Below are 25,383 nucleotides of genomic sequence, written 5' to 3' on the forward strand. Positions count from 1 at the left end.
CTGGAGAAGCCAGATCGGTGCAGGCTCTGTGGGCTACTCCCCTCCTCCCAAGTCCACCAGACATGAGGACCAGTGTTGTCTGAAAACGTCTTTTTTATTTAAAGCACAAAAATTGAGACATAACATATACATTTGTACATGAAGAAAAAAATACCAGAAAGTTTACAAAACCTTGGTCACTACCATGGTCATTCAGTGGCTCTAGTGCTGAGGGGGCTGGCAGTCTACACGCTGCCTCAGGGTGGGCCCCAGGTCCCAGAGGCAGGCAGTTGGCCAGCTTTTTGAGAAGTCCCCTCAGTCCACACACCCACCCCTGTATACAGCCTTTAGAGGACACGGTGCAGGTTTTATCGGTGTAATCCCAGGTGCCCGTCACATGGACACACCTGAGGAATCCCCAGGGCCAGTGACAGGTGACCTAGGTTCTACTGGGGGTACGGGAGAACCCTCGGAAAAGTGGCTCATCAGTCCAGCATGAGGGATGCAGTTCTGGACTGATTCTTCGGCGCCCCCCCAAGAAGAGTCATACACATGAGATATTGCTGAGGGGAGAAGGCAGAGTGGGGTAGAATCTGAGGCCACGGCAAAGGGCCGCTGTCCCTCAGAAGGAAATCAAAACAGGGCCAAACCACACCAGGACAGTCAGACTCCACCTTCCTAGACAACTGTCAAAGGCTGGACAGGACTACTTGGGGTCAATGTCCATCCCTCCCCATCCCCAAATCCCAGCCAACCCCACTGCACACTCAATAAGTCTCAGAGAGGACCCCAGAGGGCACATGTGCCTCCCACACCAGGACGGTGCAGGGGGTACTAAAGGGCTATAAATCTGTGAGAAACATAAGGCAGGGAAGAGCCTGGGAGCGACCATGCCAGAGGCTCTGGAAGCCCAGAGACCACCTCAGAGTGATCTGGGGGACAGAGCTTTCCATCCACCTGGACAGCAGCTCATCTAAAGGGGAGCCCTTGGGAGACCACCCCAACCTGGGCAGGAAGGAAAGGCAGGACTGCGGAAGCCACAGGCTGGGTCTGTGGAGCCAGATTCAGGCCAGGCCTACTGGGGGAGGAGTGGAGTCTGAGGATCCTGGAAGAAATAAAACTCCAGCTGGCATGGGCCCAGGTCAGCTGGTGATTTCCAAGTGTGTACGTGTATGTGATGCGTGCGCGCGTGTGTGTACACGTGCAAGGGGAAGTGAACTACAGTCCCGCTGCTTCGAACCTACCAAACCACCACCAGAGAGGGAAAGACAGCTTTTTTTTTTTCTCTTGTGTAAAAAAGAAAAAAATAGTCCCTGTCCCTCCCTCCCCTCCCCTCAGGCAGAATGGAGAGCTGGTGGCTGAGAAAGGAGGAAGGACCGTGCAAGACCCTCCCCAGGTCTGTGCTGGCCATAACCACTGTTTAAGGCACCCACGGAAAGTGCAGCTAGAAGGCAGGCAAGAGAAAAGGCTGGGGCAGACAAAGGAGAGTCAGGAGGACTAGTTCCCCTGGAAGGCTCCTCGGGCAGCAGATGAGGCAGCGCTGCGGAAGGTCCTATTGCTGAAGATGCCCTGGGAAAACTCCTCCTGGGCCTGCTGGAAGCTGGCCCCCGTCCGGCGGTACAGGGAGTGCACCTGAGGAAAGAGGCTGCGGTGAGAAGTGTGCCCTGGGGGCCCGTGTGACCTCCCACGCAGAACCCTGGTGACAGTCACCGGACCTCTGGGGACCCGGGGGCTCAAGTGCCTCCAGTGATGGGCATCCCCAAGGCAAAGGCAGGAAAGAGGTGCCTTGCTTCCTCAGGTTGCTGTTGGCCCAGCACCCACCACTCACCCGCTTCAGAAGGAAGAGTGAGAGCACGGCACACAGGGTGAAGAAGCCAGCCACCACCATCATGATGATCGACACAGCCAAGTGGTCCTGCTTCAGTGTAGACAGGGCTGCGATCCAACCACTGCAAAGGGGGGAGCAGGAAGCCAGAGGGGACACAGTGAGAGTGGGCCCTAGAGGTCCCCGTGAGGGGCTCTTCTCTAAGTGGCCGCTGTAGGCTGACCAGCCACCACCCAGGCACCTCCCTGCAGCACGGAGCTGTGGGCCAGAAGCCCTTGGCCTGTGAGCGGCCAGGCCTCTGTGAAGGCTGACAGGCCCCACGCTGCCCTCAGACAGGAGTAGTCCAGGGGAGGGCCTTTTCCTGCTGCTCTAGGGGACATGGAAAGCCTGGCTGCTCACTCCTGAAGCCCGCCCTCTGGGAAAGAGGACCACTGGCCAACCCACTGCATTCATCCGATCACCTCAGCTCCTCCTGCCGGGACTCAGGACAGCCCCTCTGCCTCCAGTCATTCATGTCACCTTTCTGAGCCCCAGTGTCCTTATCTATAAAAGGGGATATTCTCACATTTCCTGACTTAAAAACTTTCTACAAAAAAAACATGCAGTACTGGCACAAGGACAGACAACAGATCAATGTAAAAAATATTAACTCAAGAGGGACTGGAGACCTAATAAGAGCTAAAAATAGAATACTTAAGAAGAAAACAGTTCATTCTCCAGGACTCTGGGTTTGGCACTGGTCTTAGATATGACACTGAAAACAAGCAACAAAAGAAAAAAATTGGACTTCATCAAAATTGAAAGCTTTTGTGCATCAAAGGACACTATCACAAGAATGAAAAAATAATACACAGAAGGGGGAAATGTGTTAATCTGATAAGTTAGCATCCAGAATATATAAAGACCTCAACAACAAAAAGGCAACCCAATTACTAGAGAAAGACCTGAACAGACATTTCTTCAACGAAGAAACACAAATGGCCAAAAAGCACATAAGAGATGGCCAACATCATTAGTTATTCAGGAAATGCCAATCAAAACCACAGCGAGAGGGGTGCCCAGGTGGCTCAGTTGGTGAAGCACCCGGGTCTTGGTCTTGGGGTCGTGGGTTCGGGCCCCATGTTGGGCTCCATGCTGGGTGTGTATACACCGCTAGGCTGGGAACAAAACAAGTGAGAACCCTCGTACACTGCCAAGGGAAACGGGGCGCTCCTCCACAGACTTACCACGTGACCCAACAATCCCACTCCAGATACATACCCAAAAGAACCAAAACCAGGTATTCAAAGACTTGTACAAAAATGTTCATAGCAGCACTGTTCACAACAGCAAAAAGGTGGAAACCTCCCCAGGGTCTGTCCACTGATGTGCGGACAAGCGGATGGATGAGTACTCCATAAAAAAATATTGATCAGTACTGAAGTACTGATCCGTGTTACAACACGAGCCTTAAAAACATCATGCTGAGTGAGGCCAGTGCAAAAAGCCACATACTGTACAGTTCCATCTATAGGAAATGTCCGGAGTAGGCAGATCCAGAGAGAGACTGAGAAAGAGCAGCTTCACAGCCACCAGGGGTTCCGGGAAGGAGGGAGCCGGAGATCTGCTGATGAGTAGAGTCTCCTCTCGGGGATGACACAAATGTCCTAGAACTAGACAGCGGACAGGGCCGCATACCACTGTGGCTCTACTAAACGCCACTAAATTTTTTACTTTAAGATGGTTTAAGTGGTCAATACATTTTATGTTCTGTGTATTTTATACTCAATAACAAGAAAGTGGGGGTTCTATCCATCCAGCCATGGGGATTGGGAGGTGAGGTGGGGGAGGCACTGGGAAGCTGGAGGCTGCTGAGGCTGCTGAGCTTGTGTGTCGGGGGGCGGGCGGGGGCAGGCCCGGACCAGAACTCAAGCCTTCTGACTCCCGGGCTGGGAAGCAAAGAGCACTTAGGCCACAGCCTGTCTTCCAGGATCTCAGTGAGGGTAGTGAGTGATGACATTTTCAAAGAGAAAGGGGCCAGCCCAGAAACAGCAGGGTGAGACGGATGAGGGGTGGCAGGAGGGCAGTGGGCACGCTCGGAGCGCAAGGTGAGTCAGCCCCCTCCCTCCGCCCTGCATTTGCCAGCTCCACTGGAGGGAAGGGACCAAAGTAGTGCAGCCCTTCCGGGCTCGGGCTCTCAGCCAAGCGGCAGTCTGACCTTTCTGTAATGTTCCCTGTGCACTGGGGCAGAAAGGAAAACATCAGCCGGCAGCTTTTCTTTTTGAGGCTAATTTTGAGCTGAGGACTCCAGTACCCAGGAAACTCAAGCCAGCTCTATGCTCAAAGCAAGGAGAGGCTAGGGCTTCATCCTGACATTACAGGGCCTCTGGACAAAGTCACAGCAGAGTCTGCAAAAGACCAGGGCCTCTGTCGGCAGCTGCCCAAACCTGGGGGCTCGCCTGAGGCCTGTAGAAGTAGCACCAGCCTCTGGGAGGGCGCAGCAGGAGCAAAGGAAGAGGCTGCAATCCTCCATGGGATATAGCCCTGGCAGCCTAAGGGTTCAGGGCAAGTCCACCCACGACACTCCAGAAAGTGGTGAACAGGCGAGGCAGCGAGTGGTGACCGGTGAAGAACTGGAGGGGGCACAGAGGAGGACACCAGCCAGCCCGCCCCCCACCTTCCCGGCCAGGGTGGAGGACGGGTCCTCGGGAGGGCTCTGTGGGAGCGAGCAGACAGGGCAAGAGAGGCCAGGCCGCCTCCAAAGCATCATCCCTTCACGCTCCCCAGGTCTCACCTGTCCCCCAGGCCAGGGATGCCAACCAGTTGGATGATATAGATCCCTATTTGACAAAAAAATATGAAGAAGAACACGAAGAAGCTGAAAGAGTTGTCGGACCTGTGGAGAGAGGGAGAAATCCAAAGTCACAAGTGGGCTTGGGGTTCACTCCTCAGGATTCCTTGCTCGGCATGGCATGAGGAGCCAGGATGGGAGCGCAGACAGAGCTCCAGGGGACCAAACACACTGTCCAGAGAACACAGACATCCACAACCATAATCAAAGAGGGCTTGCCACTCACTGTCCTCCAGTTTGAGGGGTCAATGCTTGACCCCTTACTCAAAGAGCTAATAAAGTTCCTCCCCAGAGGACAACATAAAGAGCCTAACGGTCCATTTCCTGGGGTACATATCTGCATTTCATAAGAGATAGATATAAATATCTAATAATAAAACCATTGGCCTGGGTGGAAGAAAAGTTATTTGGGGAGCACAGAACTCTAGACCAAAGTCCATCTCCATGTCCTCGAGGGCTGGCGTACGACCTGTGGAGTACATGGGTTCGGCCACTGCCCGCCCCCTCCCTGGGGCCTGCTAGGCTCCCAGGCCTGAAAGCAGCAACTCGGAGGCACAATGGCACACACCCGAGGGGTCTGTGAGGTGGATCCGCTCAGGCCCACAGTATCTATTCTAGTCAACCGCTCTGCACTCAGCAGGCTCAAGAAAGTTACTGGGGAGGCAGGAGAGAGGCGGAAACAAGCTAGGAGCGATAAGCCATGGAGAGCTTATCAAAGTGGACTCCCTGAAGCCTCAGAAGGGAGCTGAGGCAGCCCCGCCCTCTTCCTAGTGACCGAAATCCTAGAGCATCAGATAGCATGGGAGCAGGTGGGAGCGCAAGGACCCCTCTCTAGGTCTGCAGTGCCTAGTCCAAGGACAGTGCCCAGAACAGACCGTGGGCACAACATCTCAGGAAAATGGCTCCTGACCCCCATCTGCTCCCACTGTGGGTGGGAATGGGAAAGTGGATTGCCCCACCATCCTATTCTGCTCTAAGACTGGGATGGGGCCCCTGGGCGTAAGGCCCTTGGCCTGCTACCTGGGATACCAGCCATATACTCCCTCCCTTGCCCCAGCCCCACTCACCTGAAGGCCTTATAGATGGGTCGGTACCAACAAAGGAAGGCACAGGGGGTGAAGATGATAAACCACAGGATCGAAAGGCCAAAGTCCACTCCCTTGGTGCTGTCAACTAAGAACCAGGCCAGGCAGGCAAGCAGGTTCAGAAACAGAGTCACCGAATGCACTGGGGAGGGTGAGGAGAGAGACAGATGGGCTGGTGCCGAGGGGAGGGAAGGGCTCCCAGGCCTGGCAAACCACCCCCTGGAGAGGACGTGAGGTCCATACAGTGAGGGCAATGGCAGAAACCCCAGTCCTTAGTCTGCACCAAGGCAGGGTGAGCTCCCAAATCCTGGTTTTCTGGGGCAGCAAAACCAGGGACCACACCAGTTCCTAAGTGATAGTGATAGTTCCTAAGTGAGGGGACAGCCCAAGCATATGAAGGAGGGCAGGGGTTGGAGGTGGGGATGCAGACTCAAGGGCTGATCCCTGGGGAAGAAGTCTTTCTTTCAGTGACTCTTGTCCCTGGCCCTGGAGGGCCCACAGTGGAGCTATAGGGAGTCTTATATCCGCCCGTACTCCTAGGAGCCGAGGGGCCTGTGGGGAGGGAGGCCTTCACCTAAGGAGGGCCTTTCACGGCCAATGAGCCCCATAGGAACTCTAATGCCTCCTGCTAGTCCCACCCTACTCGATCTGTGGTGTGAACTGGGGTGAGTGGGCCCTTTCGGGGAGGCTCCCAGGACAGGGAGTAGACCGTGGAAGGCCAATCGTGTGGGCAGAAGGCCCCCCCGCCCCCAACCCTGGGCCAGCACTGAGGAAGGCTGGAGTCTGCGGTGAGGAGCAACCCAAGCAGACAGGGCTCGGGAGTCACAGCCCATTTTGTCCTGGAGCTCAGAGGGCAGGAGCGGGACTCACACATCCAGAGATAGTACAGCATCTTGCATATCCGCTGGTAGTCGGCAGGGATCTCTACTGAGAAATCCTGATAGAAGCAGGGCTTGACAGGGCACCAGAAGGGCAGGGGCGGCCAGTTGTTCTCTCTCACTGTGTGCGCAAAGAGGCAATGAGGTCAGGCTTGGCCTCTGCAGCAGCACGTGGGGTGCACGCTCCAGCAGTTTATGGGCCAAACCAGGGCTCCCAGAAGGGCACCGGCAAGTGGGAGTCAGGGTCGCTATGAGTAGGGAGTGGGATGGGCAAAGTGGGATGGGGCACGAATACCCACAAGCCCACTCCAAGATAATGGATCCCAAATGCACTGGCAAACAGAGCAAAAGGGCCTAAGTGAGCTGGGAAGGAATGCAGAAACCATCTGCAGCCGCGAGGACCATGCTGCGGGCCTCCCAGCCTCCACCTCGCTGCTCTTCCCGGCACTGGCACCAGCGCCACTGGGATGATCTAGAGCCCAACAGAGCTCCAGGGCTGCCCGGGACCAAGCAGGCTCAGGGAAGGCTCCTATCCCAGGCACACTGGCCCACAGGCCGGCAGTCTCCCTTACCGTGTAAATTGGCCACTGTGTTCTGCAGCTCCCGCTCCTTGCGCTCTAGCTCGGCTGCTTTTCTGTCCAGTTCTTCCTGCTGCCGGAGCAGGCTTGCCTGTGCTGCGGAGGCCACGGCCTGGGGGGCACGGAGGGTGGGGGGCAGCCGGACGTGGGAGACAGAGGGATAGTGTCAGCCCGAGCAGAAGTCAGAAGGGCCTCGCCCCACACAGGAAGAGCCAATCCCAGCCCCACGGTGTCTTGGGTACCAGAGACCACCACAGAGATGCCAAGGTGGCCCGTCTCCTACTGCCTCGACACCTCTGTCCTCTTAGGTGTTAACCAGCCTTAAGCAGGGCTCTTGTCTCCCCTTCCTCCCTGAGCTTGAGATGAGAGAAGTATCTCCCATTCTGGAAGCCAGGCAAAGTTCAATTATAGTGACCTTTGGGGTAACGGCAAAAGGAAAACGGCCTCACGAGAGACTAACCTGTAAACAGAAACCCGGAGAGCTACACCTCACTTGAAGAGCCTGGAGGGTGTGCGTGTGAGGGGGACACGGTGCAAACCTGCTAACAGTGAGTGCAAGGGGAGGCACACAGGGTGGACCAAGGTGCACCTAGGGCCTCAGGGATCTAAGCACCACCCCACCCCACCCCCAGGAGCGGCCCTCTGACGTCCACCTGACCTGTGACCGGCTACATCCCAGGCCAGCCCCCTCGGCTTGGCCCTGCTCTGCCTGGCTTTGATGACGTGCAGAGTCCAAGCTTTATTCCCTGTCCAGGCAGAGCAAGGCCTCCGAGGGAGGCATCTAGGGAGCTTCACATGAGGCATTCCAACCCAGGGCCCCGGGCCCCGCTCCTGCCGGGTGCTACAGCCACTGGCACCCGGCTCCTCTGGAGGTCTGCAGTCCTTAGGGAGCGGATATCAAACCAGTCATCTTGCAGGATGACAACCCAGGTGTGTGTGTACATACATGTGTGTGTGTGTGCACGTGTACACATACACACGCTCACTCCCTCACTCTCTCCAAAAGAGTTCTCCGAAGAGCTAAGGCTGACTTCGGGAAGTAAGTTTCAGGCCCTGCGGGCAAAAGCAGGCCCAGAATTGACCACGCTGGACCCTGCTGAGGGTCTTAGCCCTCCCTCCCAAGTCCGGTCAGACAATGGGAGCAGCTTGGGGCCCACAAGAGTCCAAAGCCCGGCTCGGGCCTTGCCCTCACTCACGCTCATCTATACTTTGCCTACCTTCCGAAGCTTTCGCATGTAGCTGTCTCTGAGAATACTATCTCCTCCTAGTAGCATCTGCCTCTCTGAGAGCTCACTCACTGCCAGGAATCTGGTAGGCAGGAACTTGCTGGCCTGTCTAAGCAGGAGCTGCAACATACAACTCCACGGTGGGTCATGCTCACCGGGGCGATGGGGAACACAGGACGGGGCAATGAGGTGACAGAGTAGAGGGTCAGGACAAGGCAGACAAGATTCACAGTATTTGGTGAAGGGACAAAGGAAAATAGGAAGGAAGACAAGAATAAAAGAGGTAGAAAAAAGAAAAGTGAGAAAGAGAGAGAGATTCTGGGCCCCGAGTAAGAGAGAACAAACCAAAGGTTCCAGGAGGACCTGGAATGGCACAACAGGGGCAAATGCTCCGCTGAAGACACCAAGAACTCCAGACTGGTAAGTAGAGCTTATTTTTTGGTGGTAGTAGTGGGGTGGGGGTGAGGATCTAGGCTGGCTGAGCAGACCCTCCATGTGCAAGCGCCCAGCTCCAAAGAGATGATCAAGAGGGCCCCTGAAGGGGAGCCAGGAATGTAGGCCCTCTGTCCACCCCCTCCCCCAATCTCAGGGCTCAGCTACTGGTCTGGGCGCTTCTCTTGCGGGAAAGGAGAGGCTAAACTTTGTCAACAGTACCTGGGGGGTTGGCTGGGTTGGTTCCACTGAGGGCTGGAGAACCGCTGGCTGCGAGGGCCCAGGGAGCTGCGTGACAGGAACTGTTGTCGCTGCATTTGTCTGCGTGGGACACACCAAAGGAGGTGGGTGAGTGCCTCCACCAGTCAGCCACACGGGGGCAAACCCACAGCAGGGTGAGTGACGTGCCCCTGCATGCATCCCCTCGGGGGCAGGCCTGGGCCTACCTCTGCGGCTTCCTGGCCATCAAGCCTAAGGCGCTGGGCAATGTGGTGCTTCCCCCAGCACCCCTGGCCTTGCTGGAGCCACAGCTCCCCAGCACTGCCCTGCTCTCCTCAGGGTGGGGCCCAGATCACAGATCCCAAGGGGAGAATTGGTGACTTCTTCACCCTTCCCCCCACCCCAACCTCATGTTAGGACTATCCCTTTGAGGACTGAAGCTTCTCAGAGCTGTCTCTGCCTCTGCCAAGGCTCCTTGCCCCAGAAATCTAGCACCAGCCTAGGACCCAGACCTAGATCTGAGTGCTGATCTAGCACTCAGAAAGAGTGCATGCTCACCAACCTCTGAGAAGGGGTTGAATTCAGCCAGGCCACCTTGCGGAGCACTGGTCAGCTGGGTCACAGAGGGATCCTGCAAAGGTAAAAACAAAACAAAAAACAGCCATGAGATGCCTGGGGAGAAGAGAGAACCTTGATGAAGGGGAGGGACAGCGCCATCTCTTGGCCTCTCCCAGGGATACCTGGCTGAAGGGAGACTGCTGAGGCCCTCCCTGGGGCCCTGAAAAGCCTCTCGGAAGGCTCCTGTGCCCAGCCCCTGCCACATCAGAGCTGTGGTCTCTTCTCCCCTTCTGGAAAAGGAGGAGAGTTCAGCCCCGATGACTTCCCAGAAGAGACCGAGAGCAAGCTTCCCACTGTGAGACCTTGGAATAGATACCACCCATGTCCTTGTTAGTGCCCTTTCCAGATTCAGAACGGTTCACGGTATTTACCTCCAGGGACTGGGGTGTTGGTTTTTTTTTTTTTTTGGTGGGGGGGCAGGGGTAGAAACTTTTTTACTTCATAACCTTTCTTAACTGTTGTATTTATTATTTTACAGGAAGCACTTATTCCTCTTCTTTTTTAAAGGACAGTTTAAGGTTCTGGAACAAAAACATGATGCCGGCTGCCAATGCTGATTTTATTAAATCAGACACACTTGCTGGGAATAGAGGCATGAAGGGCTCAGATAAAAAGCCGGGAGAATGTTTTTGGGTTTTTTTCTGGATTCTTTTCAAAAAATGCAAAAATGTCCTCTGAACACAGTCTTCTTCTGAGTTTTCCTTCCTGAGTCTTCCCTTCCCCATCTGACCTCTGCCAAGGCCAGCCCTCTGGCCTAGGGCTACCTAGCACCCCCTGTCATCTCCTTCACCCCAGCAGCCTCCCTGCTGGCCTGGGGCCAGTGGCCAGTAGCCTCATCCTGCCCCCTCCAGTCACTCCGTTGTCCCTTCCCCTCCCCCTTCCCCATACATAATAGGTACGGGGCTCAGGTCCAGCTCGGCGGCGGTGTCTGGGCTCTGGGAGAAACAGCTGTGAAGGATGGGCACCAGGACGTCAGACTCTGCCAAGGCTCCGGTTACAAGGCCTCCCCCCGCCCCCCCTCTTATGTACCTAACCCTCCCAACCCCCATCCCTCACTAGGGTCCACATGCTCCCGTCCTGCTGGCCCAGCTTCACCTCCACAAAACAGATTCTCAAATATGATATTCACATTAGACAGACCCTCAGAGGACAACCCCCTCACATCTCAGATGTGGAAACAGACCCTCACCATGGTGCTGTACTTGTCTGAGGTCTCAAAATGGCTGGCTCCCTATTCTGTACAATCATAGAACCAAGGGTCAGTGGTGAGTGTGTTCTCTCTCATGTTTTTCACACACACCAATGCTCATCTTCCCACCTGGGCCTCTGGTTCCTGACTGGTGAGACTGGCTGGCTGGCCCCAGGGCCTAGCCCAGGGCTGGGCACACACCTCCAACCCATTTCTTCTCTCTGGACGTACCTTATCTCTGCACCCCCACCCAATTTCCTCTGCAAGGAGGCCACATGGCTATGTCCTTTCTGCTGGACACCATCCCCGTCTGGTGGCCCCTGAAACTTGGACACACTTGGACAATGTGAGGTTCAGAAGGCCACCTGAGCTGGAGGAACTGGCCGTGAGGTTATTCGTTGGCTGAATGACTAGCAGATTTCTCCCAGAATCACTGGGCTGGCTTCCTGCAAGAAAGATGTGGGGCTCAGGCTCTGTTCCCCTTTCCGACTCAGCAAAACACCAAGCCACAGCAGACTGGGTGAGCTGAAGTCAATGAAATCAGATCCACCATCCAAGGAACTGGTTACCTAAGTCTATATCACAGGACAGACGACAGAGGAGTGGCTCTGGTAGCAGTTTCGGGTGCTGGCCCACATGTCTGCCTGACATGCACACATTTTAACAAGCAACCTCCAGATCATGAAGAGAGGTCATTTCCTTTATTTACCAAGGTCAGCCAGAAGAGGATTCTGGGGGTAAGCGAGCTGACTACTCTGCCTATAGTGATCTCTCCTCCTTTTTTCTAAAATCTTCAACACTTGGTCCTGGACCCCTCACCAGACTCACCATAAACAAATACTGCCTCCGCTAGCAGGCTGTAACCTCTGCAGCCAGATGCTTCTGTGTCTAGTTCAAACTTCTGGCTCCTAGTGCTTGCTGAAGGGCCCGATGCAGAGCAGAAGCTCCTGTGATGTGTGAGAGTACATGCTGCGTGCTCTCCTCCACTTTCTTGGGGAGGTAGGGCCCGAAAGCTGGGGGGCGCCTGCATGACTGCAGCAGCGCCAGGGCCCAGAAGTACCCTGCCTCAGAAGAGGAGCCTGGAACACTCTGGGAGACCTGGGCTCTTTCTGAAAGATGAGCAGCTCAGGCCTAATGAGGGAGGAAGGGAGCTGACATTTACTGAGTGTCTACTATGTGCCAGGCTTACACAGTGATGCTATGGTGAAGTTCTAGTCACGCCAAAACTGGCCACTGTGTCAAGCTGTCAGATATGAAGGTTTGGGCACCTGGGTGGCTCAGTTGGTTAAACGACTGCCTTCAGCTCAGGTCATGATCCCAGAGTCCTGGGATCGAGTCCCACATCGGGCTCCCGGCTCAGCAGGGAGCCTTCTTCTCCCTCAGACCCTCTCCCCTCTCATGCTGTTTTTCTCTTTCTCTCTCTTTCTCTCTCTCTCTCTCTCTCTCTCTCTCTCTCAAATAAATAAATAAATAAATAAAATCTTAAAAAAAAGAAAGAAAGAAATTAAGGTTCTACCAGCCTTCCTCACCCTGGTTCCTCAAAAGAATTATGGCCCAACGCCCTAAGGTATCCACTGTCTGCAATGACTTGACTTCTCTCCTACGTATCTACAATAGTCCTGGTTCTAATCCATCCTTGAGAGAATGGAGAAAACCATCACTTCAACCAGCTTCTTGTGCTCTGTGGCTCAGCTGAGCAGCCCTGGCTGAGAAAAGCTACAACCCCCCTCCCATTTCAATGCCATGACCACCCTGTGAGGAGTTTGCAGCTGGAGAAAGCCCCAGCTCGGAAAGAGGAAGTAGTCTGTCCAAGATCTCAGGGGTAGTGGCTGAGCCGGATCCTGAATTTGTCTATCTCCAGGGACACAGTGGTAAGCCTGAGAGGGGAAGGCTTGTTCAGCAGTGCACCCCCAAAGCCTGGTGCAGTAGACAAATGGAAGGCGCTCCATGTGGTTGAATGAAGGAACCCCACTCCTGAGGAACACTGATAGGGCACGTGAGTGACCAGGACAACTGTTTCTGTTCAGTTTTCTATTCCTGGATTTCAGGAAGTCCTTGGGGAACACCCATGGTAGCAGACATGCAGAGTCTTGTACTAAGGACCACACTGACTGGTCTGAATGAAGACCCTCAGCTTCTACTCCAAACCACAAATAAGAAGTCCACAGCAGCAACCTCCTTCCCCATTCACCAAGCACCAGCTGACTCTTAAGTGGGTCAAGTAGTTATTTCAAGGGGTGGCAAGAGCTGAGTTTCACCTATAGAGAGGTAACCTAAAACCCCCTTGGTACACAAAGGACTCAGACCGGCTAATGCCCTTCCTTGAATCTGTAACAAAGAAAACGCACCTGCGCTCAGTTCTTTTCATTCAGGGAAGAGTCACGGTGTGAAGGACACACCAAGACGAAGAGGGTGCAACTCCTGACCTCCCGGAGCCAATGACGGACGATCCTGGCAGGGACATGCGTGCACAGCACAAGAGCCCAGCGCTGAGTGAAGAAGGGAGGGGAGGGAAAGGCAGGGAGGGGGCGAGAGGCCCAGCACCGCGGGGAAAGGGGAGCCCTTCGTGTGGCTGCAGTGTCTGGGGACAGAGGGAGAAGAGGCAGGCAGGCAGGCAGGCTGCAGCTCGGCCGGGAAGGGCTGGGAAAAACACACTTGTTTCCAGTTTGGCAGCCACTTTCCACGTCACAGGTCCTGGCTGCGCTTGAGCTGTGACTTTTCCTTGCTTTTCCATCCTGCATTCCACCCAAGCTCCCCGAGTAGGATTTATTTCAGGCTCCAAATAAACCCATTAAATAAACGCTCATCAACAACAACAACAGGGGCGCCTGGGTGGCTCAGTCGTTAAGCGTCTGCCTTCGGCTCATTTCATGGTCCCACTGTCCTGGGATCGTGCCCCGCATCGGGCTCCCTGCTCGGCGGGAAGCCTGCTTCTCCCTCTCCCACTCCCCCTGCTTGTGTTCCCTCTCTCGCTGTGTCTCTCTCTATCAAATAAATAAATAAAATCTTTAAAACAACAACAACAACAACAAAACTCGGGCATTCTCTCTGGCAGGCAGAGCTACCAATACTTCGGAACCTCCGCGAAGTCCTATTTGCTTTGGAGACAAGGCTGTGTGTCATATGACAAAACAGGGCAATCATTCCCAGACTGGCGGGCTGGGTCCCAAGTGAAAAGAGCCACAGTTAATCTTGCTACTCTCTTACCTGAGAATCCATCCTGAGGAAATACGATAAAAATAGGTAAAGATCTGTATCTGCAAAGATATTTATTGCACCAATATTTGCAACAGGAGAAAAAAATCAGGGGCACCTGAGTGGCTCAGTTGGTTGAGCATTTGATTTTGGTTTCCGCTCAGGTCATGATCTCAGGGTCGTGAGATCAAGCCCTGAGTCAGGCTCCACACTCAGCAGGGAGTCTGCTTGAGGTTCTTTCTCTCCCTTTCCCTCTGCCTCTTCCCCCACTCACTCACATTCTCTCTCTTTAAAAATAAATAAAATCTTTAAAAAAAAATCAGGAGACAACTTAAATATCCAACGACAGTAAGCACACAATGTTTTGGTACATGTCCCCTCAATGGTCTGAACAGCCATTAAAAATCACAGTTATGGACACAGGGTACAATACAGAAAAGGGTTCGTTATATGAATCCCAAATAACAATTTTGTCAAAAGTACTCACACGAAAAGAGACTGGCAGGAAAACACATCAAAAGAACAATGGTTGCAAAAGGCAAGAAATCTAAATGATCTAATTTGTCTTCCAAATTTTCCATACGATTATGTTATTTTTACTTTAAAAGCATGCGTACCCACATATTTTAAAAAGAGCCCAAGGGGGGTTGCCTGGGTGGCTTGGTCGTTAGGTGTCCACCTTCGGCTCAGGTCATGATTCCAGGGTCCTGGGATCAAGTCCCACATCGGGCTCCCCGCTCCGCGGGAAGCCTGCTTCTCCCTCTCCCTCTCCCCCTGCTTATGTTCCCTCTCTTGCTGTGTCTCTCTCTGTCAAATAAATAAATAAAATCTTTGGGGAAAAAAAAAAGAGCCTGAGGACCCACCAAATGAGCAAGGTGCAGGCGGGGCCTCTCTCCCTGCCACGGTAGTGATGTACAGAGCAGCCCAAGAAAGTGAGGCTGAACCACCTGGCCGGGCACCCAAGGCCCTCCAGGAGCGGGCCTCCTCATCCATGATCCTGGTCAAACTGAGCCACATGCCACCTCCTTCCACTACACAAACCATCCCACACCAAGCACAGGGCTAGGACACTGGAAAAAAGCCTTGGTTCCTGCCCTGGAGAGGCGGACAGCGCAGAGAACAAGCAGGCAGGGTGGGAGGTGGGGCGGGATGCGCACTGGAACAACTGCTTCACGGAGGGAGGGAGGGAGGGGAGGCAGGAAAGGTTTTACTCAGGGGGTACCTGAGCTGGATCTTGAGCAATGACAGGCGTTTAGCAAGCACAAAGGAGGAAGGCACAGCAGCTCTACAGGATGTGGGGCGACCCAATCGGGTGGAGGCCAGAATTCACTCAAAGCAGGACCAAGGACACAGAAGTTTACTGAAAACACTGCAGGGGGACAGTGAGCAGGGCAGCTAAGGAGAGATGGTCTGCCACGAGGCAGTGGTGGGGGCTGTAGTTAGGGGGGAAGTGAGGAGGTATAGGAACATATGGAATTTTCCTTTTTTGGTACCTGTGCCCGGTCTTAAGCAGCCCACTGGTCAGCAGGGGCTTATGGATCTTCTGAAGTGGGTCACTTAATAAGCCTGTTTGCATTCAGCTAGGGGGTCACTGTGGGCCCTTCTACCTGACTCAGGTTTCCAGGGCTCAAGCCTGTCACTTAAAAGCAGCTTCTAGGGGAGCCTGGGTGGCTCAGTTAAGCGTCTGACTCTTGTTTTCAGCTCAGGTCATGATCTCAGGGTGGCAAGATCAAGAGGAGGGTTGGGCTCTGCACTCAGTGGGGTATCTGTTTGAGATTCTCCCTCTCCCTCTGCCCCTACCCCCACTCTAAAATAATCTTTAAAAAATAAAAAATAAAAATAAATAAAAAGTAAAAGCAGCCTCTACACAGGAGACAGTTCCAGGGGCTGTGGAGTGAAGAGTATGGAGAGAGGAGCCAGGAGCACCAAGGAACCAGCCTGCAGCAGGGGTCAGGCCAGGCTGCGGGAGTTTGGACTCCATCCCATGGGCAGCGCAGGACAACTGGAGACCAGCATCCCTGTCGCAGTGAGGAGAGTGCGGGGCAGGGGGGGTTGTGGGCACTGGCTGGGACTGCAGTCCACAGGGGTGACAGTGAGGACTGGACTAAGGCATGACAGCTGGGAGTGGAGGAGTGGGGACAGACTCCAAATGCCCTGCTCAGGGAGATGCCACGGGCTTGGCCACTCTCTGGGCAAGAAAGGGGGAAGGGAAGTTGAGGGACTGGGTAGCTAGCTTGGGTGACTGGTGAACAGTGCCACTGCTGAGCAAGATCGGGGATCACGGGGGAAGAGGAACAGGTTTTTCAAGGAGTGGGTGTGTGGGAGCAGGGAGGAGGCCCCTGGTCTGGAGATACCTACGGACTAGGTCTGCTTAAAATGGTTGGCAACGTCCAGGGGAGAAGTGGGAATACTGGTTGAAGCTCAGGAGAAGATAAGGGCTAGAGTCCTAGATCTGTTTTTTTTTTTTTTTAAGATTTTATTTATTTATTTGAGAGAGAGAGAATGAGAGATAGAGAACACGAGAGGGAAGAGGGTCAGAGGGAGAAGCAGACCCCCCGCTGAGCAGGGAGCCCGATGCGGGACTCGATCCCGGGTCTCCAGGATCATGACCTGAGCCGAAGGCAGTCGCTTAACCAACTGAGCCACCCAGGCACCCTTGTTTGTTGTTTTTTTTTAAAGTAGGCTCCACACCAGATGTGGGGCCTGAACTCACAACCCTAAGATGAAGAGTCGCACTCTACCAACTGAGTGAGCCCGGTGCCCCTGGAGCTTTAGATCTGTGATCGCGGATGAGGATGCTGTTCTGAAGCCACAGTGAAAGAGGACTTTGCCGCCTCCGTTTTGACCTCAAGCATTCTAGCTGGGTTCTTCTTTCCAGCTTGTCCATGGGTGCAGGCTGAAGAGTCCGAGGAAAAAGCGTCCCGAGATGGGAACTGAAACCACGCCCTCAAGCAACAAGGACTGTCCTGAGCCAGCAAGACTCCACAGGTGACTGACTTGAAGACAACGAGCAATTTAACCTTCACTGCCTACCTGGCACATACCTACCGACCTTTGTCCCACACTTTCCTGAGATAAACCTGGAAGCCTTTTCCGGCACTTTGGAGACCTTCTTTGAGATGTTAGCCCACTGTCTTCCCGGGGTTGGCCTCACTGCAATAAACTCCTCTCTGGTTTCACCACCACTCATCTCTCTGCCTCTGGATTTTGTCAGTGGCAACGGGCCGAATCGCTGTTTGGGTCCCCAGAGCCAGCTGCTCCTGCACCCCACGTGCTGGCTACAGTGTAAACGGAAGAACTTAGGTATACGGTGAGAACAAAGTCAAGAACAGAACTCCAGGTTTCACAGCCTGAAAACAGGCGGAAGGTGGTGGGAGTCCCAGCGTTAAAGAGGCCAGGACAGAGAGAACAACCAGAGGGACAGGCCAAGCGAGTGAGTGTGCCCCAAGCAGCAGATGTGTCCCAGGCCCACAGTGGGAGAGGCGGCAGGCTCTCAGGGAGGGGAAGAAGTACCTGGGGCTGCGGGGCATAGCATGCAGAAGCGACTTGGTTCTTGGTGCTCCGTCACCTGAAATAGGAAATGCCTTCTCTTCCTATCTGTCAGGCTCTCTGCTCTTGGCCTAAGCCTGTCTACCACAGGACTCTGCCCTTCCTCCTCAGATCCCTCGCAGCTCCTTCTGGCAAGTTTTGACTGACCTTGTCATAGCCAGTGTTATTGTGAACAGCTAGCATTTGTTGGCGCTCCTGCCAGATCAGAAGCTCTGGGAGGCCATGTGCTCATTTACCCCATCCCCTGCACAGGCCTTTGGAACAGCAGAAGCTCAGTGATCGGGCACCTGGGTGGCTCAGATGGTTAAGTGTTTGCCTTCGGCTCAGGTCATGATCCCAGGGTCCTGGGATCGAGCCCCACATCGGGCTCCTGGCTCAGTGGGGAGCCTGCTTCCCCCTCTCCCTCTGCCTCTCTCCCTGCTCATGCTCTCTCTTTATCTCTGTGCCTCAAATGAATAAATAAAATCTTAAAAAAAAAAAGAAGCTCAGTGATGCGCATCTCAAGGGAGCACTGCAGGACAGGTCACACCTTGCTGATGTGCACAGCACTCTTCTCTGAAGAGTGTCAAGTATCCCTTGTTTGTCCTGGTTAAATATCACCATTGCTCTGAACACAGGATTATCCTACTCCAAGGAGCTGCAAAGAAAACAGAAGTGTAGGGCTCAAGTTCAGCTGTGTCTCTAGCCAGGCGCTTTCTAGCACCCAGGCTTCCGCCAGGTGCCAGCCAGAGGGGCAGGGAGGGGACTCCCACCCCCCACGCCCCCAATCTGGCAGCTGTCTGGACTCCTACTATCAGAACTTGACCATTTTCAACTTTCTTGAGACAGTGCTCCTATTCCACAGGGAGTTCTAACAGGTCCATCTGGTGGTTTTAAGAATTCCCGCAGTTACAGTCAAGCTGGAGCCCACCCTCTCTGGGAAGTGGCAAAGCCTCGGTGTCTGTGCGGGGAGCTTTGTTCACACCCAAATAACGTTTCTGCCACCACTTTCTCCTCCCACAGGAGAGGAACGTTTTAAATCCTTGGGAAGCAGCCACACCACTGAGATTATCTTTTAATTGTGAGGAGGCAACGTGTGAAAGTAATACTGTGCGATCTGGCAAGTCACGGCACTGGAAGGTTTTCTCTGTTCAAGCACCACCAGCTACTTCACGTCCCCTCCTTGGGATCGGTGCCGTCTGCCTGGGGCAAGGTAGCAGAGATGCCCAGCAGGAAAGCAGCCCGGGCATGGGCCTGGTGACCTTCTTGTCAGCAGACTGCTGAAAACTCCAATGGGGGCGCCAATGCCCACCTTCAGCCCGCTCCCTCTTCACCACTGGACAAGCCTTCCTGAGAAGGTTTTGGGAGCAGACGCGCTGGAATCAGTCCAAAGCAGGACCTGCATACCCAGGGAGTGCAGAGCAGATGCACCATAATTAACAGAGGGATGAGGGAGTGCCAGGGTCGGTTGTGAAATCGGTCATCCTTGGCTTGCAGTTTCCTGCTTCTTCCTGGAAGTTTGGTAAAACCTCTGCTGCACTCTTGTGACAACTTTGCACTCACAGCTCTTACGCTGCAGGAAGTTTGCTAAGAATCCCAATTATAACTCTATGCAAAGAAGAGGTCATAAAAGCCCATGCCCACAGCACAGGAGGGGGTGCGGGGGGGAGCAGGAAGTGAATAAAAACACGGGTAAAGAAGTCAATTTAAAGGCACACCAGAAGTTGCACGGCCTATTACAAGAGCTAGCAGAAAAAGGACACCATGATTGGATAACTCTGCGAAGTGCTGGGTCAGATAAAGTTGAGGAAATATCTTACTGTAGGATTGCTCAGAGCCTTTCACAAACTAACAAGCCTTGTCTGTCTGCAAGAAAAATGGAATACAGACTGATTCCCAAACTTATTTGACTGCATAACCCTGGGAACACCTTTCAGGGCTGGTATTACGCAGAAATAAGCTGCTAAAAAGCACAGCATATGTGTCTTTTTTTTTTCTAAAGAGTATTCTTATCCTTTTTTTTTTTTTAAGATTTCATTTATTTATTTGACAGAGAGACACAGCGAGAGAGGGAACACAAGCAGGGGGAGTGGGAGAGGGAGAAGCAGATTCCCCGCTGAGCAGGGAGCCCGATGCAGGGCTTGATCCCAGGACCCTGGGATCATGACCTGAGCCGAAGGCAGACGCTTAACGATTGAGCCACCCAGGTGCCCCACAGCATACGTGTCTTTAAAAGCACAATATAATCTGTATTATTCCAGCCCCACACACTGGGGGAAAAAACTTGCGTAGCTAACACTAATTACTGAGTACTAACTAAAACTCACTTAGCTAGTACTATCACCCCTACCAGTACTCTCATTTCAAAAATGGGGGCAGTGATGATGAAGATACAGTCTTTCTTTAGCTGGCCTAAATAACCCCAAGGCAGTTCAAGACCAGTATGTGAACTTCAAAAGCCCCAGATGTGGGCTCCTTCCTGCTGCAAATTAGCTGGTGACTCTGACATGTCCCATCCTTACTGGGGTCCTGGTTTCCTCCTCTCTAGACTGAGGGGTTACAATAGATTTCTGAGGATGCTCCGGCTCTAACAGTCCACAATGGACTACACTTTCATGACCCACCACGGAGGGACAGAACACATGACTCTGCTCTGAAAGCTGGCTAGGTGTGACAGTTTCTGAGCCTACTGCCTCTCCCCTTGCTCTCTCCTGAGCTCTGTGCTAACACCCTGGGTAAATGAAGCTGGGCTCACACCCAGTCACCCCAGGGCTGCACCCTCCCAATGTCCCAGCCCTGGAAGTCAGGGAAGCAAACATTTCCATCACAAGGACAGGGAGGGCAGCTCTCCAGGAGAGCTGGAGGGCCTCATGTCCAAAGCTCCTTCTTCCCATGGGACTGTGTGCCAAGAGGAAAAACCCAGCCCAGGGTAAGGAGGAGCAGAGTCACAGCCAGCCAGCTTTCGTCTTCCCACAAAGGATTCCCCACCAGATGTTGCTCTTTATAGGACCACAGCTGCTTCCTGTCCTGCCATATCCTGGGGCTGCCTGATGGACAGACTGTCTCGCTTGAATGCAGAAGTTACTTTTACCACAGTTTGCACAATCATTCCTGGGGCTGAAGATGTGGTTTAAGCCTAAGACTTTCAAGCTGGTATTAATACAGGGCAGCACTCAGGCCAATTATCTCGCCCACTGCTAGCACTGGGGACAACAAGCTTTCTGCATCTCTGGACAGCTGACTGCCTCTCAGATAGCAGCAGACATTTTATTTCTGATTCTGACAGGGAAAAAATAAGCCAATCATTACACAGAACGTATTCCAAGAGACTACTAGATCCTTACTAAAACTCAAAGTCCAGTGTTATAAAGCAGTTTTGTAATTGAACCAAGCTCTTACCAGATAGCACTTGCAGAAAAAAAAAAGATGCAAATATTTTTTCTTTACTCAACTAATAGAGATGACTGCATTACATAAGAGACAAGGTCCCTGCAAAGGTTCCGTCAAGAAGCATTAAGCTGCAAGAGTAATGTCCACGATGTTACAGACCAAGCTACTAAAATTTGCCCTGAGGGCTCCCTTTGACTAAAAAGGTATACCTTGAGACCAAGAAAGAGGCATAAAATGTTCACTTGGACAGTATACAATTATTCCCCGCTAGCCTCCTTTGTCTTTGCTCTGACCCCTGAAGGAATTCAAGGTGAGAAAGCTCATACTGTGAGTTGCAGGAAGGACCCCTCTAAGTACTTCCCCCTCACCTGCAGGAAACTTTGCAGCAGCTGCCAATGACCAGAATAAAATACAAGCAGGATGAGTTAATGCGCCTGGTGACACCCCGACAGAGCAGAAACCTCAGAGCTCATAAATCACCAGTCAGCAAAATTAAGCTTCCCTAGAACTGGTTTTGAGCAGACATGAAACAAGAGGCACAGGAGATCTGGAGCTAACAGGAGCCCCAGCCCTTCACTGTGGAAAAAGAATACCCCTGTACCCTCAGCTCAAAGGCAGAAAGGTTTCGGCTTTAAGTGGGAAGACTTCTTCTGCTATCCTTTGCTCAAAAGATCAGGCCAGCTCAAAAGTCAACACATCTCAACTACCCTGCCAACACACACAGGTCCATCAGACCACACTTCTTGTGTTTCAAGACCCTCAGAGCCCCCTCACTTCTCCTCCCTCTCTAACCTGGGCTCTCTCTCCCAACTAGCCAAATCCCAGTCCAAACTAGACCCGTGGCCAAGGTGTGGAATTCTTATAAAGTCCATATTTCAGCGTGCGTTGGCTACCTCCCCACCCTCTCCCAATCTTTCTTTCCTAGCAAATCTCAGTGAGTCTCCTAACCTTGTAGGCTAGTTTAGCTGTTCGGGGGGTGAGGGGACAGCTGAACTTGGGATCTTCTCACATTTCTCTTTCCCACTAGAGGCTTCCACCTCTTCATTACGTTCTTGTCACCCCCTTTCCTAACGTGACTCAAGGTAGATGTCTCCCCAGGACTGCGGGATGGGGTAGCCACACTTCCCCCTCACTTGAAGTCTCTTCTCTCCCCGACGCTGGGGGCTCTCCCTAACAGCGTCTGCTTCAGTCCCCTCCCCTAGCAGGGTCCAGCCAGAGGGGCGACATCCGGGTGGCTAGAGGGTCCCGCCCCCTCCGCAGTTCCACCTGCTGCTAGTCCCGCCCCCAGACACTACTATAGGCCAGCCCTCAGAGCCCATTCTCCCATTGGGCAGACAGCCCGTCTCTCCTACGCCACGTCTCCCCGCTCCAGCGAAAGAGGTCAGGGCCGCGGCCTTCGGCACTAGAGAGAACTGAATTGGGGGCTCTACCTGGAAGGGGTTTACGTCCACTGGGTCTGCGAAGGGGTTGGTGTCGAAGGACGACATGGCGGTCGGGGGCTGACGAGCGAGCTCCGCCAGGGCTTCTGCCTCCGGGCACCTAGACCCAGCGGCGCTCTCCGTGCAGACCCTCCACTTCCGGGAGCGAGGCAGCTGTTCTGGCGCAGGCGCAGCGCCCTCCCAGGAGGGCGTGGTCCTCGACGTCACAGAGGTCTGTCCCGCCCTCCTGCCCAGCCCACTACAGAGAGGCGGTTGGCCATTCGGCTTCCATCCGCTCCTTACCTATATTTGCACTTCGGGACTAGGGGCGGCGCCCAGGCAAGAGGGAAGCGGAGACGTTCCCAGTAGTCTGAGAGCTTCCAATTTGTGTTGGAAAATTCCCGAGTAAACTCCGCTAAGTAGAGTCGGAAAGTTAACCCTTTCATTTCCCTGGAGGGCAAGTTTGGGAAGTCGCACTGGTCCAGGCAGGAGACTGGAGTCTGAGCCTATTTCGGCGGGAGTGGGGGACGGAGTTCCTGACCCAAGAGGACTTCGCTGAGCTAGGCGAGGGTTCTGGTGGTAGAGCCGAGCAGAGGGGTTCTTCTCGGAAGAACAGACCGTGCAGCTGTCCCACACACGTGCTGAGCCCTGATTCTTTTAGGTCTTGCCCCCTGCTGTCAAGTTTTATCGTTTTAGTGATAAGGATCCCTGAGCCCAGACAGGTTTAGGGCCTGAGCTGGGATTTGAATCTGGACATCAATTACTTGTTAAGGGAATGAGGGATTTCAACAATGGGGTAATGGCTGTTCCCCACTACCCTTATTTCTTCATATCTTTCTGCTCATTTCTGCTGCCACCGAATCCAGCCACTGCCATTCTGCCGTCCTGCTCTCGTACAGGGCTTCTAATTGATCCATTGTTGTTTATGTTGTCAACAGAAATCGCTTTAGGGCGCCGGGGTGGCTCAGTTGGTTAAGCGACTGCCTTCGGCTCAGGTCATGATCCTGGAGTCCCTGGATCGAGTCCCGCATCGGGCTCCCTGCTTGGCAGGGAGTCTGCTTCCCCCTCTGACCCTCCCCCCTCTCATGTGCTCTCTCTCTCTCAAATAAATAAATAAATAAAATCTTTTAAAAAATCGCTTTAAAGTGGACAAAATATAAAATATTATAACAATATCGATTATTTAAAATTATATAAGGGGCGCCTTCCTTATAATAGGCGCTACTATATATATATATGTATATATATATACACACACATATATATATAATAGCCACCACTGGGTGGCTCAGTCGTTAAGCGTCTGCCTTCAGCTCAGGTCATGGTCCCAGGGTCCTGGGATCAAGCCCCACATCGGGCTCCCTGCTCGGTGGGAAACCTGCTTCTCCCTCTCCCACTCCCCCTGCTTGTGTTCCCTCTCTCGCTGTGTGTGTGTATGTCTCTCTCTCTGTCAAATGAATAAAAATCTTTAAAAAAATGTTATTATAAAATAATATTACATTATTTTATTTTTTTAAACCTTACTGCTTAAAGTCTTTCAATTATTTTCCATAAAGACCCAAATTCTTGTATGGCCTCTAGGTCCTGTAGGATCTACCCCCACCTATCCAGCCCTCCTCGTGGCTTTTCAGTTCCTCAAACTTCCCTTGTTCCCTCCCACTTGGGGACCTTTGCCCATGAAGTTCCCTCTTCCTGGTATGCTTTCAGCCGATGCCCTCATCAACCCTAGTTAACCCCTACTTATCCTTTCATCCAAGCTCAGATGCCCCCTCTTCAGGAATGGCCTCTCCACTCTATAGGTTAGATCACCTCCTTCTACCACAACAAATGCTTATATTACCTTGTAGTTTTGCTTCATAATAGGTATTGCGGATTGTAAGTATATACTTGTGTTGGTGGTTATTTGTTTATGTCTGTCTCACTCACTAGACTGTAAGCCCCACAAGGGCAGGAGTAGGGTCTGTTTTGCTCATTGTTTTATTTCTGGCACTAACATAGTACCAAGCACATGATGGGCAGTAAGTAAATATTTATTGTTTACCTCACCCACTTTTCTTCCTTTCCTCTTTCCTGGCTAAATTCCAACTTCTCCCAGGAGGTTCATATGGCTAGGGGAGTGGGGATGAGGAGAAGGAGAGGTATTCAAAGGTAGCAGGTATGTGAGATGTGCTGTTTGTAGGATTCTTGTATTTTCCATTTTATTATTCCTTAGTGTAGGGTGAAGCTTCCTTTGAAGTGCAGGCTGATTTATCCGAGCCAGGGGGCCCCGGGGGAGGTGGATGTCCACAGCAGGGCAGAACATTACAGAGAAAACCACGCCTCATTTCCCCTGGGCATGTGAGGTAGAGACTGTGGGAATTGGGGAAGGGGGGAGGGAAGCAGAGTCAGGACTGTAGTCCCTCATTCCAGGTGCCTCAGCTGGCTGTCCTCCTCCTGGGCTGCTGACTGAGGTCTGGATGTAAGGGTCTATTTCCAGAGGATTAAGCAAGATTACTCCACAAACAAGGCTCAGCCCAGCCTTTAGCGTGCAGAGCTCCAGGTGATTCTCCCTGACTTCTGTGTGTGTGACATGTGAGCAGCTCAGCCTGGAGGAGCGACTGGGTTTGTGTCTGCAGTACTTAGGGCAGGGAGGATCAGAGGAGCACCGAGCACTGACTGCCTTCCTGCACCTCACATCATCTCATCTCACTCTCCCACACACCTGTCAGGCTGACATTGTTAGCTCCATTTTATAGAGGAAGAAACTGAAGCTGAGGTGGTTAAGGGCCTTGCATGTGACATTTGCCATCATCAAGCATCAGTGAGTCCCTACTTAGATCACAGCAATTCTGGGGCGCCTGGGTGGCTCAGTGGTTAAGCATCTGTCTTCGGCTCAGGTCATGATCACAGGGAGTCCCGCATGGGCATTGGGCTCCCTGCTCAGCAGGAGGCCTGCTTCTCCCTCTCCTACTCTCCCTGCTTGTGTTCGTTCTCTCGCTGTCTCTCTCTCTGTC

The 25,383-nt window shown here is 53.0% G+C and overlaps 1 protein-coding gene across 2 annotated transcripts; it reads right to left on the bottom strand.

The window, feature by feature from the left end:
• Nucleotides 1-78: 78 nt before the first annotated feature.
• On the bottom strand, nucleotides 79-22,576 carry SCAMP2 (secretory carrier membrane protein 2). 2 transcript variants are annotated; one of them, XM_027571843.2, is made up of 10 exons: nucleotides 22,403-22,576; nucleotides 9,615-9,683; nucleotides 9,056-9,154; nucleotides 8,393-8,521; nucleotides 7,170-7,287; nucleotides 6,590-6,718; nucleotides 5,702-5,861; nucleotides 4,578-4,679; nucleotides 1,808-1,928; nucleotides 79-1,611 (listed from the first exon to the last, which is right to left on the bottom strand). In XM_027571843.2, exons 1-10 carry the CDS (start codon nucleotides 22,457-22,459, stop codon nucleotides 1,477-1,479), a joined length of 1,119 nt encoding a protein of 372 aa, XP_027427644.1. In that variant the 5' UTR covers nucleotides 22,460-22,576; the 3' UTR covers nucleotides 79-1,476. The 2 variants fall into 2 exon arrangements, with proteins under 2 accessions (XP_027427644.1, XP_027427645.1); XM_027571844.1 differs by lacking the exon at nucleotides 8,393-8,521 and having other exon boundaries at nucleotides 1,248-1,611.
• Nucleotides 22,577-25,383: the final 2,807 nt, after the last annotated feature.

The sequence above is a fragment of the Zalophus californianus genome, chromosome 6 (assembly GCF_009762305.2).
Source record: "Zalophus californianus isolate mZalCal1 chromosome 6, mZalCal1.pri.v2, whole genome shotgun sequence".
NCBI lineage: Eukaryota > Metazoa > Chordata > Mammalia > Carnivora > Otariidae > Zalophus > Zalophus californianus.